General features: G+C 43.5%; 2 protein-coding genes across 2 annotated transcripts; one reads left to right on the top strand and one right to left on the bottom strand.

Annotated features, from left to right (window-relative positions):
* Positions 1 to 14,450: 14,450 nt before the first annotated feature.
* Positions 14,451 to 16,564, bottom strand: LOC128736917 (membrane-bound transcription factor site-2 protease). Its single transcript, XM_053831427.1, has 3 exons — positions 16,256 to 16,564; positions 15,522 to 16,197; positions 14,451 to 15,464 (listed from the first exon to the last, which is right to left on the bottom strand). Exons 1-3 carry the CDS (start codon positions 16,328 to 16,330, stop codon positions 14,716 to 14,718), a joined length of 1,500 nt encoding a protein of 499 aa, XP_053687402.1. The 5' UTR covers positions 16,331 to 16,564; the 3' UTR covers positions 14,451 to 14,715.
* A 1,480-nt stretch (positions 16,565 to 18,044) lies between these two features.
* Positions 18,045 to 19,895, top strand: LOC128734827 (transmembrane protein 39A-B). Its single transcript, XM_053829192.1, has 3 exons — positions 18,045 to 18,667; positions 18,731 to 19,516; positions 19,577 to 19,895. The coding sequence occupies exons 1-3, from the start codon at positions 18,263 to 18,265 to the stop codon at positions 19,811 to 19,813; spliced, it is 1,428 nt and encodes a 475-aa protein (XP_053685167.1). The 5' UTR covers positions 18,045 to 18,262; the 3' UTR covers positions 19,814 to 19,895.
* Positions 19,896 to 25,976: the final 6,081 nt, after the last annotated feature.

Raw genomic sequence — 25,976 nt, 5'->3', positions numbered from 1 at the left:
TAATATATACATACATAATGCACAAATCCCCTATCAGTAAGTGAAACGTGCTGCTTGAACTAGAAATACAATTTTTTTCAAGTTGAGCTCATCGATGTACCTACAGCTACATAAAGTACATAAGTGAGGAATCATTTTATTTATTTATTTATTTATTAAAACATGATACATGACATAAGACTTCTGTCTTTTAAAGTGTCATTAACGAGAATAAATCGTACAAAATAACTAGCAACCTTTTCTACCTTTTTTATATAAAATTTCTAAACTTTAGCCTCTATTGATTGAAAAAAGATAAGCAGCCTTTTTTGAACATCACTTCCTGATTTACACGTTTTAAATTTGGTGGCAAACTATTCCATATCACCACACTTCTCACAAAGTACGAATCGCCGTACTTAGCCGTACTGTGAACAGGCACCACAAGATTGCTTGTCCGTTGACTTTGAGATGGCAGTAATTTTGAGAACAAATAAGCAGGTGTCTGGCGTTTTAGTATCCGGAATAAGAATAAACAAGCACGCATGTTGTAGAAGTTACGGAAAGGGCAACCAATCAGGTGTTTCTGCAAGTGACGCACTGATGACATTCGATTTAGGTTGAAAACGTACCTCACGCAATCGTTCAAAGCCACTTCCAGTTTTGATCTCGATGTAGCACTCATATTGAAATGAATCACATCTCCAAATGTGAAATGCGGGAGTATCAGTGATTTAAATAATTTAAGCTTTACGTTTTGCGGGAGATTAGCTGTAGATGTTCTCAAAGTGCGGAGGCATGAATAAATTTTTCCACATTGCAACGATATGGCTTTATCCCATGCAAGGTCATTTTGGAACATGACACCAAGATTAATTGCGTGGTTGCTAAAATCCAAATCAATACCATTGACATTCACTTTTGGTAGACTATCAGACGAGCGGCTGCTACCGAACACTAAAACTTTGGTCTTCATTGGATTTACACTGAGAGCGTTTATTCTTGCCCAACGGATTACTTCAAGCAAATCATAATTTATAAGCGATATTAACTGCTCAATCTTCATGCTAGGATTTATACAGATTAGCTGTACGTCATCAGCAAACATCTGCACATGACAATACTTGAGCACGTTGGGGAGGTCGTTGATGTAGATCGAAAACAACAGAGGCCCAAGTACTGACCCCTGTGGAATACCAGAGGTTATTGTCAGGCTTTGCGAGTGAGCATCGCCGCAAAAAACTGTTTGGCTCCTACCGCTAAGGTATGACTGTATCAATGAAACAGCACCATGACTAAATCCAAAACTAGAATGGAGCTTCCTGCATAGACGCCGATGGGAGATAGTATCAAATGCTTTGGAGAAGTCAAGGAGGACTAGAACAGCATTCTGTTTTTTATCCACTACTGCTGCAATGTCGTCGTAAACTCTCAGCAAGGCTGTTTTTACACTTTGTTGTCTTCTGAAGCCAGCTTGCTGCGCAGAAAGTAGATGGTAACGGTCCAAATACGAAGACATCTGTACCTTGATAATTTTTTCAAATGCTTTTGACAATCCGCAGAGTAGACTAATCGGCCTCAGATTTTCTATGGAGCGTAAATTTTTCTTTTTCGGCAAAGGAATCACTTTTGCGTTTTTCCATTGTGCTGGGAACGTTGACGTTGTGATGATCATGTTAAACAGGTGAGTGATCTGGTTGATTACGAGAGGCGTAATCATTTTCAAGAATTTTGTCGGGATGCCATCCGACCCAGGCGCATTCGATTTGATATCAAAAATAGCATTAACGACTTCATGGTCGTGCACTTGCTGAAACGAAAAGCCTTCTCCAGTATCGTCCCGTATGGGTATGATATCGTCGTCTGTAGTAAAATGACTAGCAAAAGCATTATTCACTTCGTCCGGATCATGTGTGCAAACCTCCTGCGACTTATTTTTTCCAACGCCCAAACCTCTAAGTTTCTTCCAAAGTGTACCCGAGGACGTAGAAGAGTTGAAGCACGTAGTCAGTCTATCATACTTTGCTCGTCGAATGAGCATGGTAGCTCGGTTTCTCAGTCTGTTGAATAAAACTCGTTTCGCTTCCTTGTGCTCAGGCAGTGACACCTTCCAGTCCCTGTATGCAAGATCTCGTTCCACAATCGCTGTGCGAATTTCATTGTTGAACCATGCGTTGTAACGTGAACGTTGTGTGACGGTCCGAACAGGAATGCAGGTGTTATGAATTCCAGTAATATTGCTGATGAAAAACTCAGTAGCACTCTCCACACTACTGGTACCGAAGAAAAATGTCTCCCACGGAATTTGTTCCACCGCGTAGCGTAGTGCCATCGGATCAAAGTTCGTATAATCTCGAAAAGAGATCGGACAAGACTGTGGACGGGTGTCAATGTCGATGGAACTAAAAATCAAGTCGTGTTTTGAAAGACCAGGGACGGACACTTGGTTGAAGACCGTAACGTAGTCAAGATAGTTTGTGATTAAATAGTCAATTTGCGAGCAGCCCTCGCGATAGAAGTGTGTGGGTTCCATATTGATCACGCGTAGACCAAAAGATTCCAACATACTTTCTAGCCTATCTCGTTTTGGACTAGGACGGAGCCAATCGACGTTCAGGTCTCCGGTCAACACGATAGTATCATAATTTACTATGAGACTTGTCAATTCGTCACGAGCAAATGCGGATAATTCGCATTCGGGAGGATTATAAACTGTTGCGATAAGTATTTTGGTATCTAACACTTCGAGTTCAACTGCGAGACACCGCTATAAATTTGTATGGCCACCTGTTTGTGTAAAATAAAGTAAAATTTCCGTAATGCACATGCTCTGTAAAGCAGTAAAATCCACAACAAGTCGCAATGAAACCGCAAATTTGTGTTTTCATCCTTATTTTCCATTTTGCCTAAAAAAAGCTTTGATGCTATGCAAAGCATAACATGTCATAAAAAGAAATTCACATTTTTTGCTTCTATGGTGTATCGGAAGAATTCCCATCAGTTTCGTTTTTATAGTTGTTAAAAATTCTAACAAAATATTGGGAAGCGCATTTTTTGCAATGGCGTTAACATGAAAATCTGTGTAATAACGTTTAAACCCAAGCACCCGTCGGTGAACTAATCCTAATACATTCATTTACATGAATACCATTCCCTAACGAACTTTGTCACACTGCGCGTTGTTAATTGCACAAAGCAGAGACACTTTCCGGTAGCTTTCCCGGAAAGCGACAATATTGGCGACACTGTTACCCAACGAATCACGTAAACTCACGATTTAGTCCAATCGATTATACACTCCAACGCCACAATCGCGAAGGGCTTTTTCATTATAATTTTTCGCTACCGATGAAGCACAACCAGAGCACATACGCTTGACAGTGTAGAAATTGCTTGAATTTTTATTTCTCTCATCGTTTCCGCTAAAATTAGACCTATCATTCTCTGCTCTGCGTTCACTCCTTTCGTTTTCTTTCTGAAAACTTTTCTTTCACCATCCGTCAAAACAGCATCACTATCACGGTGTGAGCAACATTTTCTAAGCTCTTTTGTTGCTCTTGTTTTGCTTAATTACACCATTTTTCAGCACTGGATTTCATTGTCTGTGCACCGTTTACACTCTGCATCACTTGGGAAAAGCATCCCAAAATGCACTTTTTGCACACTACCATGCCTATGATCAACCTTCATCCAAATAGCGAGAAGAAAAACTAAACCACTTTTCCATCCACGGCGTATCCTTGGACCACCCACCACGGAACTGCTCACGGAACTCACCCACCAGGCAATCGACCGACCGACAAACCGACTCGTTACGTTTACTAAATGTAGTGCCGCAGAGCCAAACGCGCGTGTATAACTCGAAACCGGTACTGCAGGTCCTGAAACTACCTATATGTTTTGTTGTTTTTACTCTTCACTTCCTATGACAACTATACTATGTACTTTTTGCGGCACCTGCTCGGTTATCTCTGTGTCTTCCGTCTGCACAAAACACTCCCGATCCGCATGCAAGCAAAACTAGCATCGAACTAGTATCGAATCCGAACCGGACGACGGCACTGATACAACTGCCGATGGCGAGAGGGAAAAAAGATCCGCAGCACGCCGAGCCTTGCTTCGTGGGAATGAATGCTATCCCTGCCGAATTTGCTGCTAGCTTTTCCACGCGGTTGGCAGCCCAATCGCATAAACAGAAGCACGATGCGGCAGCAAGTTGAGCTCTCGCGTCCACCCAGCGTAGCGGCGGCGCGGTTGGGCTGGGTTGGGAAATGTACGCGATGAACGTGGGAGAGCGTCACTCGTGCGGGGAGGTAAAGCACTTGAAAAATGATAGTAGTACTGAGTCCCTGTTGGGTGACTGATTACAACACTTTCTACTATTTTTTCTAATGTCTTTGTTTTTTGCTTTCATTCTGTCCCCCTTGGCAACGGTTTCATCGTAATCGACCATCAGAGTGCGATGGGAAAATATCGTTTGCTTGTTCAGAGTTATTTTCGGTCGGATTTTGTCAAAGAGCCCGACGAGTCAACGAAAATGTGTCAAAAGCGCTAGTGTAAACAAACAATACTCGTCTGCCTCTCAAACTGACCTAAGAAACTGATTACTCAAATGCGAGTAAGCCATTCTGGCAATTTAAAATCTAGTCAGCTAGTCAGTGAGAAAAACATAAACAACTACTAAAAACAATGTCGCTTATCTCGTATAGTAGAAGTAGAAAATGCTGAGAATATCGTAGAGCTGTAATTATGATCACTCTCACCATTATGTATGTTGCCTGCCGTCTCTACCCACCAGCCCAGAACATCGTTCATCGAACTTCGGGCTACGAACGGACGAGTTCGGACGAATGAATGAAATGAACTCACGAGCTGCATCGGCAATATTGGCGAAAACAAAAAAAAATCGCAACAGCTGATACGAAAACATGGTTCGCGTGCTTCGGATGCTGCCCGTTTTTTTTTGCTTCGCTGGTTCAGAAAGAGATTATCGTAAGGTTTATGTATGAATCGCATTTGCGGGCCTCTACCCTATATGACGTTTTTCGAAACGATAGTATTCCTTCCTACATGCATGCAGGAGGCTCTGATTTTATTCATTCCTTTTGTGTTCATTCATTCAACAGATAATCACGCTTTTACATTTGGTTTATTATGCCGGAGGCGCTTGGTCATTCAAACTTTCATTTCATTTTGTGCTTACCAGAGGGTGACAACGTGATCGTTGAATATTCTTTGAAATACGACAAGATTGGCTAAACCTTTGCAATGTGACAACAATTTTGAGTCCGATATTGTTTCCAAATTTTCGCCAACTTTTTTTTGTCGGAAGATTTTGACCACTGCGACCACTCGCCAACTTACAGAAATACGGATCTGTCACGAATAAATATAAATAACAGAATTTAATTGGAAAGTTTTTATTTGCAGAAGATGGCGGTTCAATTCCCGAAAGATGACGACATGCATTTTTAATTAGCTTGGATATACGAATTCAAGTTATTCGAAATTTGAAATATAGCTTCTGACGCCAAAGCAAAATAAATACGACGCGTTCCACTTTTTAAATTTAAAAATAGATTTTTTTTGGCTGCATAAAGGTTGATGAGACGTCGATTAAGCGACTGAAAAAGCATTGCAAAACTATTTCTCGTTCTAAAAATAGAATTGACAGCATTGCGCAAATTGGTTATTTAAAAACACGCAGAAGCCTCTATTAAGCTCCATTGCAGCTTTGAAAGCAGCTTCCCAAATAGCAATTTCAAACTGATCAAACGCTTTTATAGCTGAATTTATTCAACCTGTGGCTGAATTATGGTTTAGTTTTAGAAATAAAAATCTTTTTTCAGCTCTTAAACATGTAAATTTGATGATTTTATCAAGCTTCGGGCTTGCTAATAGCTGCTTTCGAAGCTGTAATAAAGCTTAATAGAGGCGTTTGCGCGTTTTTAAATAACCAATTTGCGCAAAGCTGGAAACAAGGCACACAGAGGTTATATAAAAGGCGATACAATTGCTTAACAAGCGTTTTTCTGCCTCAAACGAAATAGGTTGTATAAGTTATCCAATTTCGGCTGAATAAGTGTTGTAGAATTGTTTACATAAATTTTATTCGATGCATATTCAGCTGTGGTTGAATAATAATGGCTGCTAAAATGTTTAATCAGCGTATAAATATTTCGTGGGAGGGCTGTTCATTAGGATGACAAATCGTTTATTCAGCTAGTATAGCACAATTATTGAGAAAGTGAAGCAGCTGATTTACAGCGCATTCGTTGGCTGCTTAAACACTTACAGAATACAGAGCTTAAATTCATTCAGCGTCTACCACCTGTATTCAGAGTGAAATCAGTAGCATTTTAATTCAGCTGTTTTGGTTTCAGGTGTTTGTTGGAACGTGCATTCGTGTAAATCGAGATTTTCAACAAATGACTCAGTTCTATATGCGGGATTTCCGACCCTGCTTGAAAGGTTCCACGCGGTCCGTATCAAAATTTCGAATTGCATAATGTTGGAACGTCACCGCACATCACCTGGATTGGTTCATGTTGTCCGTATTGTGTACGATAATAAGTAGACCGACCGAAGAAATTCTTGGGGTGTAAGCGGTCGAGGCATAATGCTAACGTTAATCGAGGACAGAAGTTCAGGAGCATCAATTTCGCACTTTAGGAGTTGAGCAACGAAGACAGTTCTTGATATAGTTCTTTAGATACTCAGCGTTTCGATATTAAGTAACTTGCATCTGTCCTCATATGGTGGGAGACTTCGGGGGTCCGATTACGGAAGATCATTGCTCCATTCCATTCTGTTGGGTACTCTTACCACTGCGTCCAGTATTTAGAACTATTGTGGTATTCCCCGTTTATTTCTTTGACTGTACACTTCAAGCTTACCTATCACTTATAGAGAAAGTGAGAGTGTCCCCGAAACGCGCACGTAGCATATCACTCGTTTCAGAGCAGCTTTGATCAGCCGCGTCAGTTTGTCCGGAAAACCGTACTCGTGCAATATCTGCCATAGCTGTTCGCGTTCAACGGTATCGTATGCTGCTCTGAAATCCACGAAAATATGATGCGTGGGCACGTTGTACTCTCGACATTTCTGAAGGGTTTATCGAAGAGTAAAAATTTGATCCGTACTAGCACGGGCCCCCACAAAGCCCGCCTGATACTATCCTACGAATTCTTTTGCCATTGGGGATAGACGACGCAATAAAATCTGGGAGAGCACCTTGTAGGCGGCGTTGACCAGCGTAATGCCGCAGTAGTTACAGCAGTCTAGCCGGTCGTCCTTTTTGTAAATGGGACAGACTACGCCTTCCATCCAATCCTCCGGTAGTTTCTCTTCTTCCAAAATCCTTGAAATCAGCCAGTGAAGTGCCGTTACTAGCGGTTTTTGGCCATTTTTGAAGAGTTCTGCCGGGAGTCGGTCCTTTCCGGCGGCTCTATTATTCTTCAGCAGACCAATTTCTCGCTGGATCTCTTCGAGATCGGGAGCCGGTACGCTGTTGTCGTTTGTAGGTACTCCGAGGTTAACTTCCATTGTGTCTCCTGCTGCTATATCGCCGTTGAGGTGCTTATCGAAGAACTGCTTCTACCTGTCGACCACGTCGCGCTCGTTTGTGATTAGATCCCCTCCCTCGTCTCTACACATGTCAGGTTTTGGTATGTGGGCCTTGCGAGTTTGGTTCACTTTCTCGTAAAATTTGTGTGTGTCGTTAGCCCGGAATAGTTGTTCTAGCTCCTCACGATCTCTGTCCTCCTTCAGGCGCTTTTTCCTCCTCAGTATCGTGGTCAACTTATTCCTCGCTCGTCGATATTTGGCCAAATTCTCTCTCGTGGATATGCTCAGATAGTTTTCCCAAGCTCTTTTGTCCTCTCTATCGCTTCTTGGCATTCCCCGTCAAACCAATCATTTCGTGCACTCGAGGTTTCCACACCTAGCACCGCGGTTGCGGCCTCGTTGACGGCCGACTGTATCCTACTCCATCCGTTTTCGAGGGTCGAAGCATCTAGCTCCACAGAGGTGACAAGATCTCTATGTTGTTCCCGCGAAACGCTGGGGACAACAAAGATCGACCATACCAGGGCCTCGCATGGTACAGTAGAGGTAAGATGCCCAAAGTACTCCATTTGCGACTGACATGCTCTCGCCCCTTCAACCGTTTAGTCATCGCGACGGAGCTACACCTTAAATTAGGAGCTCATGTTTTGCTGACTCTTACGGCAAGGTAAGGCCCCATGGCCAATTTTTTTTACCTAGGTTTACAATTTGGTACCAACCACCCAACAGGGGCGCAAGTGCAGAATTTTAACGGATCGAGTGAGGGTTTCTTTTTCTATGCAAAAACATAACCCTCACTCGGTCTGTTCATACCACCCAGTAACGTCCCTCCGAAAAACTGGCGCCAAATTGTAAGATTAGGCAGCCGAAAACCACAGCCGGTTGGGCGCTCCTGCACAGATAATTTTCCCATTTCATACCCACACCAATACATCTGTATTTCGAACGAATCTATATTTCGTTCGACTTGTTTCGAACGAGATGTTTTTTTGCCCATTTGATTTTGCTGACCATCGTTCGAAAAAACTTTCGTTCGAAAAACCAATCCGTTCGAAATATAAGGTAGCGGCGCCAGTACTTGTAAGTGATGTTGCTTTCCGACTAACTCCTTTTTGACCCTTCATACAACTTACTTACCTATTGGTGCATGTCCGCCGGTCAAGTAACTAGAACAAAGGAATGAAATTAGAGATCTTCAGTGCCGGCGGTTACCCGCCATTCACCTGTCGTCAGGATAGGATAGCATGGCAACACTGTACTAAACGGCGGTTGTTTTTGTGTCTGATTTCTCGCAAAGTTTTTGCTATTTTATGCATGTTTATCGTTAGTTTTATTGTTCATAATTCGTGTAAAGTGTAATTAAAGGCTTTATTCGGCGTTTCATTGTCGAAACAACGCTTCCGGAATTTAATCGGAGTGATTTTTTGTGATTTGTGGCTACTTAGTATTGCTGGATTTGTTTGTTTACATTGTGCACAGCTGCCGATAAATTGGGCGATACCGTATCGTTACCCGCTATATCGATATTCGCGCACGCAACTAAGGGCATACCTACTGGTACACTCCTAACACGATTTTCGTTTTTGTTTGTCATAATGACAGAGTGTACCGCTTGCGATCGTTGCGCGAAAACGATAAAGAAGGAGGAGAACCTTTTAAGATGCATGGGTTTTTGCGACCAAGTGTGTCACACTCGGTGCGCTGGCTTGAACGTTCCTTTCATGAAATTCGTCCGGTCAAACAACAATTTGTTTAATGTTGATGTGCAGTGTTGGGCACCGCTAATTCGCTAATTCGCTAACCGATGCAATTTGCTCGATAGTCGTGGAAATTTCGCTAATCACTAATAGCAAACTGCAAATTAACAGTTACTGTTTATTTTTGAACATATCGCAACAACTTGCATTGTAATCTATCGCTGTACAAATTATTTGTAATTTACATTTATTACATGACTTTTCTTAATTTACCTACGATCAAAACCTATTATAATGGATAAAATGTTTTACAGTTTGTTAATTTTCAAATAAACAGCGGCACTTTATTTGCAATCATGGTCCAGCAACAATTCGGCTAGTCTGAGTATAAATTATAAAGTATAACTAGCGTTTCTCGATTAGTCGGTTAGCGAATTAGCGAATTAGCGGTGCCCAACACTGTTGATGTGTGATGAATGCGTTAGGCTTATGAAATTCGCACGTTTTAAAAGTACCGTGTCGTCCCTGGGAAACGTGATATCGTCAGTCGTAGCAGGGCAAGTGAGCGGAATCTCGGAGCTAAAAGACGAAATCGTGCGGAATAACAACGAGGTTGCCAAACTCGCCGATAAGGTCAATGCGGCAACCCCGATGCGAATACCAGCTCGCGATCGTCCTGCTAAACGTCGTCGCGGTGACTCGGAAACCCCGAATAAACCGACTTCTGGCACCAGAGTCGTCGATAACCCCGAAAACCTTGTGGTCGGCACCCCGCCCAAGCTATTCTGGGTGTACCTCTCGCGTTTCCACCCTACCGTGACCTCTGAGGTTGTCGAGCGGCTTGTTCGAGATGGTTTACTAAACCAGGAGCCCGTTCGTGTAATTTCACTGGTGAAAAAGGGGGCCGACCTTCAATCGCTCAACTTCATTTCGTTCAAAGTTGGCATTCCCCTGGCGTACAAAAATGCGGCCTTGAACCCAGATACTTGGCCACAGGGAATTGTATTTATGGAATTCGACGATGTGCGAAAGAATTCAGTGGTATGGCTACCCCCCACCGCTCCCGACCCTCCCGCTACTCCTTTAGTTGGACACAGTGATAACTCCGGTGCTGGCTCATCATCTGTAATTCCTATGGTGCTAACTCCAGTCCCTTTAGAACTTCCTTCGACTGCAGCTCCATCGTTGACCCCTGCAGTAGAGGGACCATAGTTCCCGTAACATCGACGACACTTGACTGCACCGAGTTTCTACTGGCCGACTTCTGTCAACTCGACGCTACTGCCATCTCCAAACGACCGATTATTTCACCAAACATGACACTGGGACGCACTGTTGTTAGTATTATGGATGCCCCCGACCCCCCCACCGTAGTCGCGCTATTGCCGCCAGCGTTCATCAGTCGTTGTGGTCTTACGCGTGAGTGCGGGGAAAGGGGCTTCCAAAATTCTCTTCACGGCAAGTACACATTTATGTTCCGACATCGGTCCTTACTGAACGACACGTTGATGACGACACTCCAACTGCTGAACTGACATTCCACCAGAATGACCGTGACCTCAGACATCCGCATGTCTCCTCGCCCAACGTGATACTGGGACGCACTACAGATGGAATTATGGACGCCCCCGACCCCCCGCCGCAGTCGAGCCCTTCCAGCCAGCGACCAGCAGCCGTCCCGGTCCTGCTGAAGGGTGCAGGGAGCGGGGCTTCCAGAATCGCCTTCCAGGCAAGTTTTGAAATCGCTGATCCCAGCCCCACTGTTGATCCGCTCTCCACTTGTAGTTCATCACCATCGAGCCTCTTGAAATTCCATCCCGTTCACGTCTATTACCAGAACGTTGGTGGTATGAACACGAGTGTTCCTGACTACCTGCTAGCATGCGCCGACAGCCCGTACGAGATAATTGTGCTGACCGAAACCTGGCTTGACAACCGTACGTGCTCTCGGCAGATATTTGGGCCGAACTACGAAGTCTTTCGCTGTGATCGAAGTGTGCTCAACAGCCGCAAAGCTACGGGAGGCGGAGTCTTGATTGCGATCCACCGCCAGTTGCAGACCTTCGTCATCGAAAACGTCGAGTGGTTACCGGTCGAGCAAGTATAGGTAACTATCAAACTTTCAGACCGTAGACTATTCTTGTGTGCTATCTACGTACCTCCTGACCGCATCCGAGACCCGGTTATTCTGAATGCACATATTAATTCAGTTAACCAAATAGCATCGATGGCATCTGCGTCGGATGACATTATTATTCTGGGCGATTTCAATCTACCAAGCATTAAGTGGCGTGAACGCGGCAACGGGTACCTGTACGCTGACATGGGTTCGTCAACTCTATCGCCTATCAATATTGAATTGCTCGATTGCTATAGTACTGCAACCGTTCAACAAGTAAACGATATACCCAACGAAAATGGGCGCCTCCTCGATCTATGCTTTGCCAGTGTTCGTAGTCAGGCCCCGGAAGTGACGATGGCGCCTACCCCGCTTGTCAAGCATGTTCTGCATCATCCAGCTCTGCTAATTACTACAAGCCAACAAATTATCCGTGACGTAAATATTGCGCCTCCGGCCGTCTTCTACGACTACGCCCATGCTGATTTTGGGGATATTCTAAATGTTTTAAGCAGCATCAACTGGAGCACAGTTTTAGATAATGACGATATAAACACTGCTGCCACAACCTTCTCCAATATCTTGAACTACGTTATCGATCGTCACGTTCCCAAAAGAACTGCTCCCGCTCAGTACCAGACACCCTGGCTAAACACTATGTTGCGACGTCTCAAATCCGAAAGGAAAGCGGCTCTAAAGAAATTTACGAGGTACAGGACCCTACCCCTCCGCAACCACTACCTGTCGATTAATACAAGATACAAACGTCTGAGTCGTTCCTGCTTTCGCAACTACCTGAGAAATGTCGAGCGAAGATTGAAGCGTAACCCTAAATCTTTTTGGAAATATGTCAACGAGCAACGGAAAGATGACGGTCTACCCTCTCAGCAACTCTCAGCAAATTTCTGAACTGTTCTCGATGAAATTCTCCAGTCATCAGTAAATAATGAAAGTTTGACGATTGCAGAGATATCCACAGCGACCGAGTGTGTTCCTTTCCTGGGTCATTCATTGAACAACCTCACCATCGACGAAGTGATGGTTACATCGGCCGCCGCGAAGTTGAAACTTTCTCGATCCGTTGGACCGGACGGTATACCATCTGTGTTCCTGAAAAAATGCATCCACGCTATTGCTGCTCCAATGAGCCATCTTTTCAGCTTATCCGTTAACTCAGGTGTCTTTCCCTCAGCATGGAAATCGGCCTACATGTTTCCTGTGCATAAAAAGGGAAATAGGAAAAACGTAGATAACTATCGAGGAATCTCTGCTCTAAACTCAATTTCGAAACTGTGAGCTCGCCCTGTTTGAACCAGTATTTGCATTTTTCAAACCGTACATCTCTGATAACCAACATGGATTTATGCCCAAGCACTCCACGACTACCAATCTCTTGACTCTCACATCCTACGTGATAAATAGTTTCGCTGCTCGGTCGCAAACAGATGTCATTTACACTGATCTTTCCGCAGCTTTCGACAAATTGAACCACCAAATCACTATTGCTAAACTGGATAAACTTGGCATATGTGGTCCGTTGCTGCGTTGGTTCCGTTCATACTTATCCGATCGCCACTTAAAGGTGAACATTGAGGGCAGTCTCTCTGGATCGTTCATTGCTCATTCTGGAATACCACATGGCAGCCATCTTGGTCCTTTAATATTCCTAATCTACTTCAATGACGTCAACTACCTGCTTAAAGGTCCGCGACTCTTGTTTGCTGACGACCTCAAGTTATACTCAAAAGTCGAAAATCTATCCGAAGCCGCTGTCCTTCAGGAGGAACTATCGACCTTTGACAAATGGTGTGTCGACAACCGAATGCTGCTTACTGCTAACTACAGCACCTTCAGCACGATTACCGGTCTCCAACGCCACTTTAACCGCTTTTACTCCAGCTTCGAATTTGATGTCAGTGCTGAAAAATCGCTTTTTTTCAATAGCGCGTAGTTTTTAGGTTAAATTATCATTTGGGCCACAAGGCCTGTTGATGTACAAATAAATAAACAACTTTATAATAGGTTCTCGTCAACAGCCCGGATGTCGTTCACTAAGCTACATCGCTATGAGCCTCTGGATCTGCCTCTTTTACGTTGTCCTTGCGGATTTCAATCGAATGCTTCTTTGCAGATCTCGCTCGCTCCTTTTCTCAAGGTGTATTATCCACTTTCATCTACGTCCTCGAATTTCTGTTGCTATCGGCCGTTGGTAACATCGATGATGGAGTTCCTAGTTGGATATCTTGTTGTCAGACCACCGGGTAGGTACTAATTAACAGATATCTGCAGTTTTTGTGTTGTATCCGATGAGACGCACCGTACTTCGCAGCCGTAGAGCAATACGCATTTAACATTTGAGTTGAAAATACAGGTTTTTCATGTAGAGTGATCTGGTTTGAGCGCCAAATATTAATCAGTCTTAGTAACACCATCGGGCGTTGTCTGGCTACCAAGGTATTGAAAGGCGTCTACTTGTCCCGCTACTGTGAAGTTGGCGGAATTGTCAGTGTTCACTACCATAGACTTAGTTTTCGCTACATTTACTGTGAGACCTGCTACTTGGGAGATCTCGAAAGGCCATCTGATTTGCTCCGCATAGCGTTTCGACGTTGTACGAGCAAGATCAAGACACATAGCACTGGATCACAATAAGGTTTCTAATTTGCGTTCTGAATCTGACCGCGAATATTTTTTTTTGTGTTACGGTTCTCACTTCATCAGGGTTTTGTCGCTGGGATTAGTAGGAATCCAAATCCTCTCTCTCTCTCTCTCTCTCTCTCTCTCTCTCTCTCTCTCGAGTAGCTTCGAGTAGTGTTCGGTATATTCCGTGTTCCGATTCGTGTCCAATTCTTTTTGTCATGACATTTTTAACGGACGTTCTGCTAAAGCTGGTGGTAGTACCATTATTTAATTCATCATTCACATACGGCTGAGTTGTTTGCCGCTACGGTGTGGATTCCAGTTAGTTTGCTTCTTTTTTCAGTATTTCCAGTGTAGAAGCAGAGCGTTACGCGGTGCTGAGGGTTTCTTTGTACCGAACAGTCACGTGAAATAAGACTAGTGTGAAATCTGTTTCTTAAAATGAACAATTTTAATTAGCTACACCTTTTTCAGTACAATTACTACAGTAATAGAGATGCACAATTGAATGATTGAATCTTTATCATCTACCGATGACTAACACTATTGCTATCATAATCGTTTTATCACTGTATGATCTCCCTATCTTAGAAACTATTGACTATAATTTGCTTTTACTCTACATACTAGTGTAATTCATATTTAATAATTTACATAAATTCACGTTCGATTCCTTACATAACAATGTCAACCGGAAAGGGGTTTTCATTTCATTTACCACAAGGCGCTGAAGATCATCTGCCAGAATACTTTCGTCACCAGGATAAACACAAGCAATGTTCCAACGATGTTGATGCACAGTGCAATCATTTCACGTTTGCTCTTGTGTGGCACCCGGCTAACGACGGCACCGTTGGACAGCAACGTGCTGACAATGTGCTGCCCATCGACACCGAAACAGGGAAGAACGTTGATGATGGCTAGTCCTATCGAAAAAACAACCACATACTTGAGCAACAGTTGCAGAAAGTCAGCTAATCCCGGCCGAAAGAAGGATGTCTTTGGAACGAACTGCGAAATTCGAACCGTTCGAGTGAGATCAGCCGGATGGCCTATATAGATTACGTCCGGTTTGGCCTCTCTTCGGATTTGCATGATCGTTGTGAAATTGTTAATCATCGGTTTGAAACAATGCCCCTCCGAGCAGGTCGGCTTGTGCTGACAGTAGCCGAAAGAGTTCTCGATTACCTTGCGGATACTGAGACACATGTGCTGTGGCAGAGCAACATCTTCCTCGTTCACGTCCACTATATACTCGAAGCAACTTGCTGCCTTGTTTTCGGCATTGCAGCATTCTATGAGGCCGTCGTTCTTGTGCGATATCGGGACAGATTCATCATTTAAATGCACGAAATCCGGTGATATACAGTAGGAAGGCTGAGATTGGAGGGTTTCCAGCAGGCAGCCATACCACAACGATTCACTGCGTACCTCACAACTGTTGATTGATGTGATGATGTCGCCTGCGAGGAAAATCGCCTTCTGAATATTGATACCAATTGAATTCAATTAATAAATACCTTCTTCCAAGCCTTTTGAGCCAAGCAGCGGTGAATTATTCGATATATCTGTTACCATCACCGATTCGTTGACCCGATAGAGACCTGAAAGCATAACCGGCGTAGCCACGAACAGAAGATAAGTGAAGCCCGCCAGTAGCAGATTGTGCCAGATGCCGGCACAGAGTACCTTTAGCCGGTTCCACATTTTAACCGCATTCAGTTGATCGGAATCGAGCTGCGTGTAGGCCAGTGGAACAATGAACATAACATGAAAACCAAAACCCTTGATGGGTACGTCTTCCAAAACGGCCGCTAAACCATGACCCAGCTCGTGCACGATGCTGTTAATGGCCAGTGCCGCTAGGTAGTACCCGATTTCGTTGAACGGTAGGTTAACACCAGGGAAAAGTAGTTCAAGCGAAACCGCTTGCTTTCCGGATCCGGCTTCCGCGCTGGTTTTTCCTGCAGCGTTGGTATGAAAAGCGGTAGCAATCAACAAACAGGATGCCACGGGCATAAGCAGAATAGAAACGTAAACTCCCAAGCTAAAGTTTAGATCCAATAGCTTTGGATAGGCCGTACTCCACTTTACGATAGACCGATTTAGAGCCGTTGTGTGCCATTGCAGCCGGAACAGCTTTACCGATAGGCCAGTTTTTCTTAGAAACACTTCGTAGGGGTAATGCATACAGCTCTGAAAAATAAATCAGAATAGGTATAACTTCAGCAATTTTGGGTGTTTACAAAGTTACCTTAAAAAAATTATCGAAAAATAACAAAAGTCCGTAGATGAGGACCACCACACCCAGAATGATCAACATATCCATTCTGCAAGTCGCTTGTTCCTGTTGGGGTTTTCTCGAAAAAATTGCGACAGTCAACTAATTACTTCATCTTAGCAGAGTGGCTAATGTGCTATCGCCGAAACACTGTGATTCTGAACTTACGATCGCGCGGCTAACGGATTAGAACATTAAATATATAAAATTTTCGTTTGTTTATAACTGCAAACAGACACAATTCGAAATAATTATTTAATTTACGCAACTTGCGGCGCGGTGTTGCTCTCTTCTCCGGTCTTGTTTTTTTGGTTGACTTTTCACCTTTTTCGCGTTGAGGTTTCCACCGTTTTGACAGTTCACGCGAGAAAGAGGCGAAAAAGGCAACTGCAGGAACAAAGAAGATCGAACGAAGGTGATTAACGCGCAAATAAATTTGTGGAAAGTTCATCATTCAAAATAATCCGCACATAACTAATGGAAAATTTCCATATGAAAATCCTTATGATTATTATGTGCCACATATAAACACAATCCGTCCAGAAGTACACATGAAAATTATATGCATATGAATAGTATGTGCAAATTTTAAAGGTAAATTTCAAAAACACATAAATGGTACATAAAGTTCTTTTACTGGGCACATGGAAAAAATCTATATGTGAAACACATATGTTGAATTTGTTTATTCAATCCGGCTTGAAACTGGATGAATTTTATCTGTCAGATAGGAGCAAATGAACACAAAAAGTTCATCCAGTTCCAACTTCCAATCCGGATTGAATAAACAAATTCGACAATAGAGCTTTCTGACAGCTCAACCACCCACACAGCGAACACGAAAAACGCGTGTATATACATGATATTTGCCTCTGTTTGGCAAAGGGCTGATGCTTGTTTGCCTCATTTTCAAGCACCAACACACACAAGAATGGAAAGGTTTATAGGGCTTTTGCTACACACACATGCAAGACATCTGTTGGGCACACATTGCAACTTTTCCTATTCGATGCAGCAAAAACGTGCTGGATAAAATTATCATTTTTTCTAAAATTATTCATCATTTTAAAGCAACTAATAGCTTAAGTATCCGACAAATGTTCCCTGAAATATATGCTGACTTTTGGTAACTAGGGTTTCGGTGAATTCGCGTTAAATCGGTGTCCCAAATATACTGTTTTTTGCAGCAGTATACGGCATAGGCGGCATAGGCCAAGTTGAAAGTCACGGAATATAAAATTGGTTTTAGCATAACAAATTGCTCTCTTAGCCGAAAGCAACTGCTGGCTATTGATATTTGTTTAATTTTATCCCGCTAACTTAGGTCATAGTTACATTTTTGATCATTGCTACCGCGTCTTAGCTTATTTGTTGAAAATAATTTTTTTATTTAGTAAACAGATATATTACCTTGCCATATGTATGAAGCAATTTGTAATTTCTGTTTTAAATGAAGAAAATAAATCATTTAAAAAATTTTGCTCTTCCCAGCCCGTGTGTTTTATATGGAGCTGTCACTTTTGCCTGCCCAACAGATCTCCAACACATATGCACTCTGCAAACACCCTATAGAAACTATACGAAAAGTTTTCGCAGTGATGACATACCTAACATAAAATCGCAAATCACTCTGAAATAATTATTTTCGTGCATGTCGAATCATTTGGTTGACCCTGTTGTGGGGTTCGTTCACAATACTTCTTAGTACGCGAACCACGCAGACGCAGAGGAAAGGTTAAAAGCTTAAAAGCGTTAAAAAACTTGAGAGAAGAAACGAAAACGACGCCCCCGAACGATCTTCTGTGTTCCTTCGTAAATAACCACTGTCATAAAGACAATAAAATTTAACAACGTACGCACTACGCAATTCCAGTCCAGTTTGTATTGTTGCGTTCTCTAAAATAAAGCCATACGTTTTTGCAATGCAGTGCAGTTGTTCCCGCTGGTGTTTCTAAAGTTGTGCTAAGTAAATTACACGAAATGACGGTAACAAACCGACGAATCCCGCGACTCGCGAATCATCGAGCCCACCTGCCCCATCCGCAACATTTCCAGCATCCGGGCGGGTTCGCCAGCGGTGGAGCAGGCGGCATGATCGCTGGGGTGTCGAACAACGGTGCAGTGGCTGGCGCCGGTGGGTTAAATGCGGATGAGCAGCAGCACGGTGGTGGTGGCAATTCAGCGCTCAACGGGGAGGAAGATGGACAGTACAGTTTTGGGGTACCGTTCCCGAAACATGTTCCCTTTCCAAATAAGGACTTCAGTTCGGAAGTGATGAATGAATTTATTATCTTTATGTTTACCGCAATAGCCAGTGCGACGCAGTTATTACATCTGTACCGAACGGTATGGTGGTTGCCGAACTCCTACACGCACCAGGCTGTGGTATGCTTTACGTAAGAGAAAATCGAATTTAAACATATTTTTACGCTTTGTTATGTTTCACAGAATTTCTACTTGATTGATTTTAATCTATCAATTTTTATTTACGTGATGGTAAGCCGGCGGCTGATCTACTGCTGCTTTGTTAAGCTCATCGAAGGTCACTTCCCAGATGCTTACGTGGATATTAGTAAAAAGATAAACAAATATGTTTTCTTGATCGTTCTATCTCTCACTTTCACCTACTTTGGGATAGAAATATTTCGAAAAAGCAGTTATCTTTATTTGTTCTGTCTATCATATCCGTTCATACTGTTCTTGACAATTTTCGGATTTAATCTGGAGCAATTCTTACGAACAACCGTCGACACTGGAGATAATTGCATTAACGGAATGCCAGTGCATAGTTGTTCCTCGAACGCAGCTACCGTTCGAGCAGAAATCGACACGCTTAAAACGGATTTCAACAATCGATTCAAACAAATAATCTTCACTTCGGTGTTGAACGCATATTACACCGGCTTTGTTCCGTGTGTTATTGTTCCGAAGCAGTTGTACTACGATATATTTTGGGCAACGCAACATCTAGTGTTCGTCTTCATCGGCGGTTTCACCATGTGTGTGACCTACTGCTTCCCGGTTAAGTATTGCGACGTGTTCCATCGGGCTGCCTTGCACCTAGGACAGTGGAGTCGCGTTACTCACCGAGCACATCATCCGCCGCCATACGCTTGGTCCAAAACGACCATTTTTCCTTATGGGACGTACGTAAAATATATGGGAGAGGTTTACCGAGCATCCGCATTCAGCACTTCCGCCATTCCAGCCAATAATAGTCACATACGATTCTTTGTATGATTGATACTAAAATGAACGAATATTTACATACACTAATGACTATTTTTATTGCAGACCATCTTTAAAAATCCAGTTCTGATTTACATGATCCTTTTTGGAATTCAGATTTCACTGGTTGTTCTACAACTGTTAATCCTTTGTCTGTCACGTGAATGGCACTATCTAATTTCGCTTGGTTTTTTGCTGCTGACTAACTTTTTTACTCTGTTCAGAATAGCCCGAGACTATTTGATTGCAAAACGGATATATGCTGGTGAGAATGCAGTTCACGACAAGTATAAGACGCAGTAATTTAAAAGGTAATGACTGATTTGTTTATAACTTATAACAAATATTTAATCTCCATTCGAACAAAGCTTACTAAAGCGCAACAAGCATAAAACAGGTTAGCACGTTTTTATCCGATATCCTAAGATTTAGAACTTCCGCTGAGATCTAAACTAGTTTGTAGTTCTTTCAGCGACCGGTTGCCGTGTTGTATCAGCATTTTGATAGCTATTTCCTCTGTTTGATGTTTGTTAGCTCGAAAGTCCGCTCGTGCCCATTCCCGGAGCTCCTGCCTGCTGGATGCGTCCGGAACCAGCCGTATCGTGCGAAAAATGGTTCGATACAATTTTAGTACTTCTTGGCGAAGCATAAACTGCGAAAATAATCACTTTTATAAAAATTGTGCTCTTTAGTAAAGCGTTTGGTTATTACCTGCTTTAAGCTTAGTGCTGATTTTGGTAGTTTAGACATTGCGAAGTGATAGAAGAAATGAATTCTAGATGATCGTTATCTTTACCTTATCGTTCATAAATTTTATCGAGTAGAGGTAGAGGTAGCCGCAGCAGAAAAAATACATAAATCATAAAAACAATATGGGTTCCGTTCACAGATTAGAGACGAACCCGATGCAAAAAGTATGAAAACAAACGTTAGAGGATGAAAAGTTAAAGATTGGCAGAGAAATCTTCAAAAAATTATTTTATTTAGCTAGTAGCTGACATTCACGTGCAGGTGGCGCAGCCTTCAATAAATCAATGAATGTAGTTGAATACAGTTAGTTTAGGAGTGAAAATTGCTTGCTTCTGGCGCTAGTGTACATTAAACTATCTACCAAATTGCCAAAAGTAAGAAGCGTATAATTTTCATGTGTGCTGTTGGGTGGATTTTGTTTTGGGACATAAAAATCATATTGCAACGGGCAGAATATTTTGAGTGTGTTGGGAAAGCAAAAGCAACGGGATCACCGACATCCCATACATTTTCCTTAAAAGACTTGTGTCCGAATATTTGAATCAAAATACGTTAAACAGTAACACCATCTGCACAACGGATCGCTATTTATCTTGGAAAAGTAGAGAACAGGTTTGGCAGAATGTCATTCACTAACTAACTAACTAACTAACGGGAGGGTATTCCCAGCACGCTACTAAATTCGGCATACATTACCTTTTTTGGCTACACTTTCCGAAATAAAAACTTTGCCGCTATATAAAAATACTGAAACGAAAGTAGCACTCATAGGCTTTAATGTGTTATAACTATTTTCATAAAAATGTAAGTAATTTGCTAAATTTTATTCAATAAATATCAAAACCACTGTTTTTACACTAGCACGTAATCAGGCTGAAAAAACCAGCGGCAATGGCTTACGCGTATCCGCCCTTGATGATGGTTTGGAAAACACACAATTATGATCACGTTTACTTATTCTAGAAACTAAACAGCTGTGAATATGCTATCACAGAACAGTTCTACTTCTTTTTATCACGGAAGAACACAAAAATTCCCTTCTGATATGAAAATATAAATCAATTTTCGTTCACTAGCCATTAGCAGCATTTTGCTTTTGATTCGAGCCCGGAATGTAGGCAATAGTGACACGTTATCCAGCGGTCTCTCTTTTGATCTGTTTTTGCAAAGCATCTAATCCCTGTGCAGGCTGTTTTGGCTGGTCGGATTTAAAAAACACAGACACCACTATAGAAAATGGGCCCAACTTAGCCGTAGCGACTTCATCATTTCTCGCGACTATAACACAAATTCAGTAGCGTTTCATTAAGACCAAAATACAGGCCGATATTCAGTAAACATTATTCTATCAACTGGCTGGTAAATGGCTTGGTAATGCGTACCATCGGTGCCTTGTGCACTGGGCATAAAATAGACCCCACAGTGGTTCATAGCCTCTTACCTAGCAACTCCTACCCCAACCTCCTCGTGGTACCAGCCGGGATACGAGCAACCTCGGGTGGAGATCGGGTAACCAACCCCGGTGGAAACCAAGGTCGTATGCTGACAGGGGGGGAGGGCTCCTTCGAGCTACGTTGGCCCTCCGGCGATACTGTGGGGTTGGTTGCGGGCTTTGCAAGCCTGAACCACTAAAAAACCAAAGCAATGGACTCCGTAAGTAATAATAATAACTCTAATCGGAACAATCGGCAAAGACCCAGGCGACGAAAACGGACTAACGATTGGAAATTAGGAACATGGAACTGTCGGTCTCTAAATTTCCTCGGAAGTACCCACGTGCTTTCTAAAGAAGTGAAGAGCCGCAAGTTCGACATCGTAGCGCTGCAGGAGGTATGCTGGAAAGGAACGATGGTACGTACGTATAGAGATGGTCATACCATCTACCAGAGCTGCGGCAATACACACGAGCTGGGCACAGCTTTTATAGTGATGGGCGAGATGCAGAAGCGGGTGATCGGGTGGTGGCCGATCAACCCCCGAATGTGCAGATTAAGAATCAAGGGCCGATTCTTCAATATAAGCATAATTAACGTGCACAGCCCTCACCTCGGAAGTACCGATGATGACAAAGACGAATTCTACGCGCAGTTGGAGCGTGAATACGACCGCTGCCCAAGACATGATGTCAAAATTATCATCGGGGACTGTAATGCTCAGGTTGGTCAGGAGGAGGAATTCAAACCGGTGATTGGACGGTTCAGCGCTCACCCGCAAACGAACGAAAACGGCCTAAGACTTGTCGACTTCGCCGCCTCCAAGAACATGGCCATACGTAGTACCTTCTTCCAGCATAACCTCTACCATCGGTACACCTGGAGATCACCCAACCAAACAGAATCACAAATCGACCACGTTCTGATAGATGGTCGGCACTTTTCAGACATTATCGACGTCAGAACCTATCCGGGCGCTAACATTGATTCGGACCACTACCTAGTGATGGTAAGGATACGTCAAAAACTATCGGTTGTGAACAACATACGATACCGCCGCCCGCCACGGTATAATCTAGCGCGACTGAAGCAACCAGAGGTCGCCGAAAACTACGCGTTATCTCGAAACCGCGCTGCCGGAAGAGGGAGAGCTGGATGAAGCCCCTCTTGAAGACTGTTGGAATGCCGTGAAAACAGCCATTAACAGCGTAGCGGAGAACGTCCTAGGCAGTGTGGCACCGAATCGACGTAACGAATGGTTTGACGAGGAATGCCAGCAGATATTGGATGAGAAGAACGCAGCGCGGGTACAAATGCTGCGTAGAGCCACCCGTCAGAATGTGGAGCGATACAAACAGAAGCGGAGGCAGCAAACCCGACTCTTCAAGGAAAAGAAGCGCCACCAAGAGGAGAAGGAGTGCGAAGAACTCGAACAGCTGTACCGCTTTCACGACACACGGAAGTTCTATCAGAAACTCAACGGATCTCGCAAAGGCTTCGTGCCGCGGGCCGAAATGTGCAGAGATAAAGATGGAGGTATCTTGACTGATGACCGTGCGGTGATCGAAAGGTGGAAGCAGCACTACGATGAACACCTGAATGGCGTGCAGGCGGAAGACCATGATAGCGGAGGAAGTGACCACATTGGTGCAGCAAGCGACGAAGATGTGCCACCCCCATCGATAAGGGAAGTTAAAGAAGCCATCCAGCGGCTGAAGAACAACAAAGCAGCGGGAAAGGATGGCATTGGAGCGGAACTTATTAAAATGGGCCCGGACAAGTTGGCCGGCTGTCTGCATCAATTGATTGTCAAGATTTGGGATACGCAACGACTACCGGAGGAGTGGAAAGACGGGGTTATCTGCCCTATCTACAAGAAAGGTGATAAGCTGGATTGTGAGAACTACCGAGCCATCACTATCCTGAATGCCGCCTACAAAGTGCTGTCCCAAGTCCTCTTTCAACGACTATCGCCAATAGCCAATAGATTTGTGGGAAGTTACCAGGCCGGCTTCATGGAGGGTCGGTCTACAACAGACCAAATCTTCACCCTGCGGCAGATCCTCCAGAAGTGCCGCGAATTCCGAGTCCCCACGCACCACCTGTTCATCGATTTCAAAGCCGCATATGATAGCGTAAACCGACAAGAGTTATGGAAAATTTTGGACGAAAACGGCTTTCCGGGTAAGCTTACTAGACTTATCATGGCTACGATGGATGGGATCCAGTGCTGTGTGAGAATCTCGGGTGGATTGTCGGACCCATTCGAATCTCGCAGGGGACTTCGACAAGGAGATGGTCTTTCCTGCCTGCTATTCAACATTGCGCTTGAAGGTGTTATAAGGCGAGCGGCGATCGAAATGCGGGGCACGATTTTCAACAAATCCAGTCAATTTATCTGCTTTGCTGACGACGTGGATGCTGTCGGCAGAACATTTGAGGCGGTGGAAGATCAGTACACCAGACTGAAACGCGAAGCAGAGAAGATTGGATTGCAGATAAATACGTCTAAAACGAAGTATATGCTGGCGGGCGGGACCGAGCGCGACAGGGCTCGCTTGGGCAGCACCGTGGTAATCGACGGGGATGAGTTCGAGCTAGTCGACGAGTTCGTATACCTTGGCTCGCTGGCAACAGAGGACAACAATACCAGCCGTGAGATTAAAAGACGTATTATCAGCGGAAGTCGGGCCTACTACGGACTCCACAAACACTTGCGGTCGAACAATCTGAGCCCCCGTACAAAGTGCACACTGTACAAAACGCTAATTAGACCGGTTGTCCTCTACGGGCACGAAACGTGGACATTGCTAGAAGAGGACCTACGAGCACTCGGAGTTTTCGAACGGCGGGTGCTAAGAACCATCTTTGGCGGAGTGCAAGAGAACGGTGTATGGAGGCGAAGAATGAACCACGAGCTCGCGCGTCTCTACGGCGAACCAAGTATTCAGAAAGTGGTTAAAGCTGGACGGATACGTTGGGCAGGACATGTTGCTAGAATGCCGGACAACTATCCTGCAAAAATGGTTTTCGCATCAAATCCGGTAGGAACAAGACGAAGAGGGGCACAGCGAGCGAGGTGGCAAGACCAGGTGGAGCGAGATCTGGCGAGCACCGGGTGCCCGCGGAACTGGAGATCAGTTGCCATGGACCGAAACAGATGGAGAAATTATACTGCGCAGGCCTTGTCATAAGACGTTAGGCCAACTAAGTAAGTAAGTAAGTATTCTATCAACTGGTATAAAAATCTTGTCTCGAATAACTATAGTTTCAACGTAATTCCTGAATATTGTTCAGACTATCGCTTAATGGGCTGGAAATACCCTTCCGTACCCTATGTGTGACCAACACGAAAAAATAAAAACACAGTAGGAGCACAATTCACTTAAGTGAATGCATAAAATCCTTTGTAAAAATTACTTAGTCCTTTGTTTTTACAATACTCAAAGAATTACCGGGTTATTTCCGATATTCATACAGATTTCTGATGAAACAAATTGAATTTTGCATAAATCTGTTTCCCGCACCTTTGTACATCGCTGTGCTGTTTGACATAAGCGATCGCCCGCTTGTAAGCAAGTGGTTGTTTTTTTTCCTTTCTCCTTTATGGCACAGACCTTTTGATCCATAAATGAAGTGGTTGTTTGCTTGCAAGATCTTGTGAATCAAAAATGAAACGCTTATGTCACGTCAGTTCGTCAGTGACGGGATATCCAATGGAGGCCCTGTATGACTGTATACTTGATCTTACAGAGACTATAGACTACAGAGGCGCCGAGACACTCAAAAACCGCTAAATTTTGAACGAAAGCGGAGAGTTACCTTTATTTATGATGGTACTCTCCGTTTTGTTTCAAAATTTAGCGGATTTTCAGTGTCTCGGCGCCTCTGTAATCTATAGTCTCTGTAACTTGATCTGATTGATTTGAGCCCCATTTGAAATTACTCTTACCTTTATGCCGTGTTTTTAACCGGTCGTTTGAGCAGAGAAAATTTCCGGCAATTTGGAAGCAGTCCTTCATGTTTCCGGTTTTCAAAGATCTTGGCATCATTCTCGACGCAAAACTTAACTTCAATCTGAACCGCTCGGCTATTAAAGCAACTCGGCAGCTCGGCTTTATTTCGAAAATTGGACAAGATTTTAAGGAACCATACTGCTTAAAGGTTTTGTACTGTTTCCTGGTGAGATCTCTAGTGGAAAACGCTTGTCCTATCTGGACTTTATGTCAACTAACCTGGAATTTACGAATTGAACGAGTGCAGAAGAGGTTCATTTCGAATTC

This window comes from Sabethes cyaneus, chromosome 2, assembly GCF_943734655.1.
Source record: "Sabethes cyaneus chromosome 2, idSabCyanKW18_F2, whole genome shotgun sequence".
NCBI lineage: Eukaryota > Metazoa > Arthropoda > Insecta > Diptera > Culicidae > Sabethes > Sabethes cyaneus.
Note: the sequence above shows the minus strand (reverse complement) of the source record. Positions and strands in the feature narration are given on the sequence as shown.

What these genes read in the sequence shown, in the direction of transcription:
- LOC128736917 (XM_053831427.1), bottom strand. Translation starts at nt 16,330, where the DNA reads ATGGATATGTTGATCATTCTGGGTGTGGTGGTCCTCATCTACGGACTT. An exon ending in TTTTCGATAATTTTTTTAAG is followed by an intron (nt 16,198 to 16,255) that starts GTAACTTTGTAA and finishes TTTATTTTTCAG; the next exon opens with AGCTGTATGCATTACCCCTA. An exon ending in CTCAAAAGGCTTGGAAGAAG is followed by an intron (nt 15,465 to 15,521) that starts GTATTTATTAAT and finishes TTTTCCTCGCAG; the next exon opens with GCGACATCATCACATCAATC.
- LOC128734827 (XM_053829192.1), top strand. Translation starts at nt 18,263, where the DNA reads ATGACGGTAACAAACCGACGAATCCCGCGACTCGCGAATCATCGAGCC. An exon ending in CCTACACGCACCAGGCTGTG is followed by an intron (nt 18,668 to 18,730) that starts GTATGCTTTACG and finishes TATGTTTCACAG; the next exon opens with AATTTCTACTTGATTGATTT. An exon ending in ATAGTCACATACGATTCTTT is followed by an intron (nt 19,517 to 19,576) that starts GTATGATTGATA and finishes TTTTTATTGCAG; the next exon opens with ACCATCTTTAAAAATCCAGT.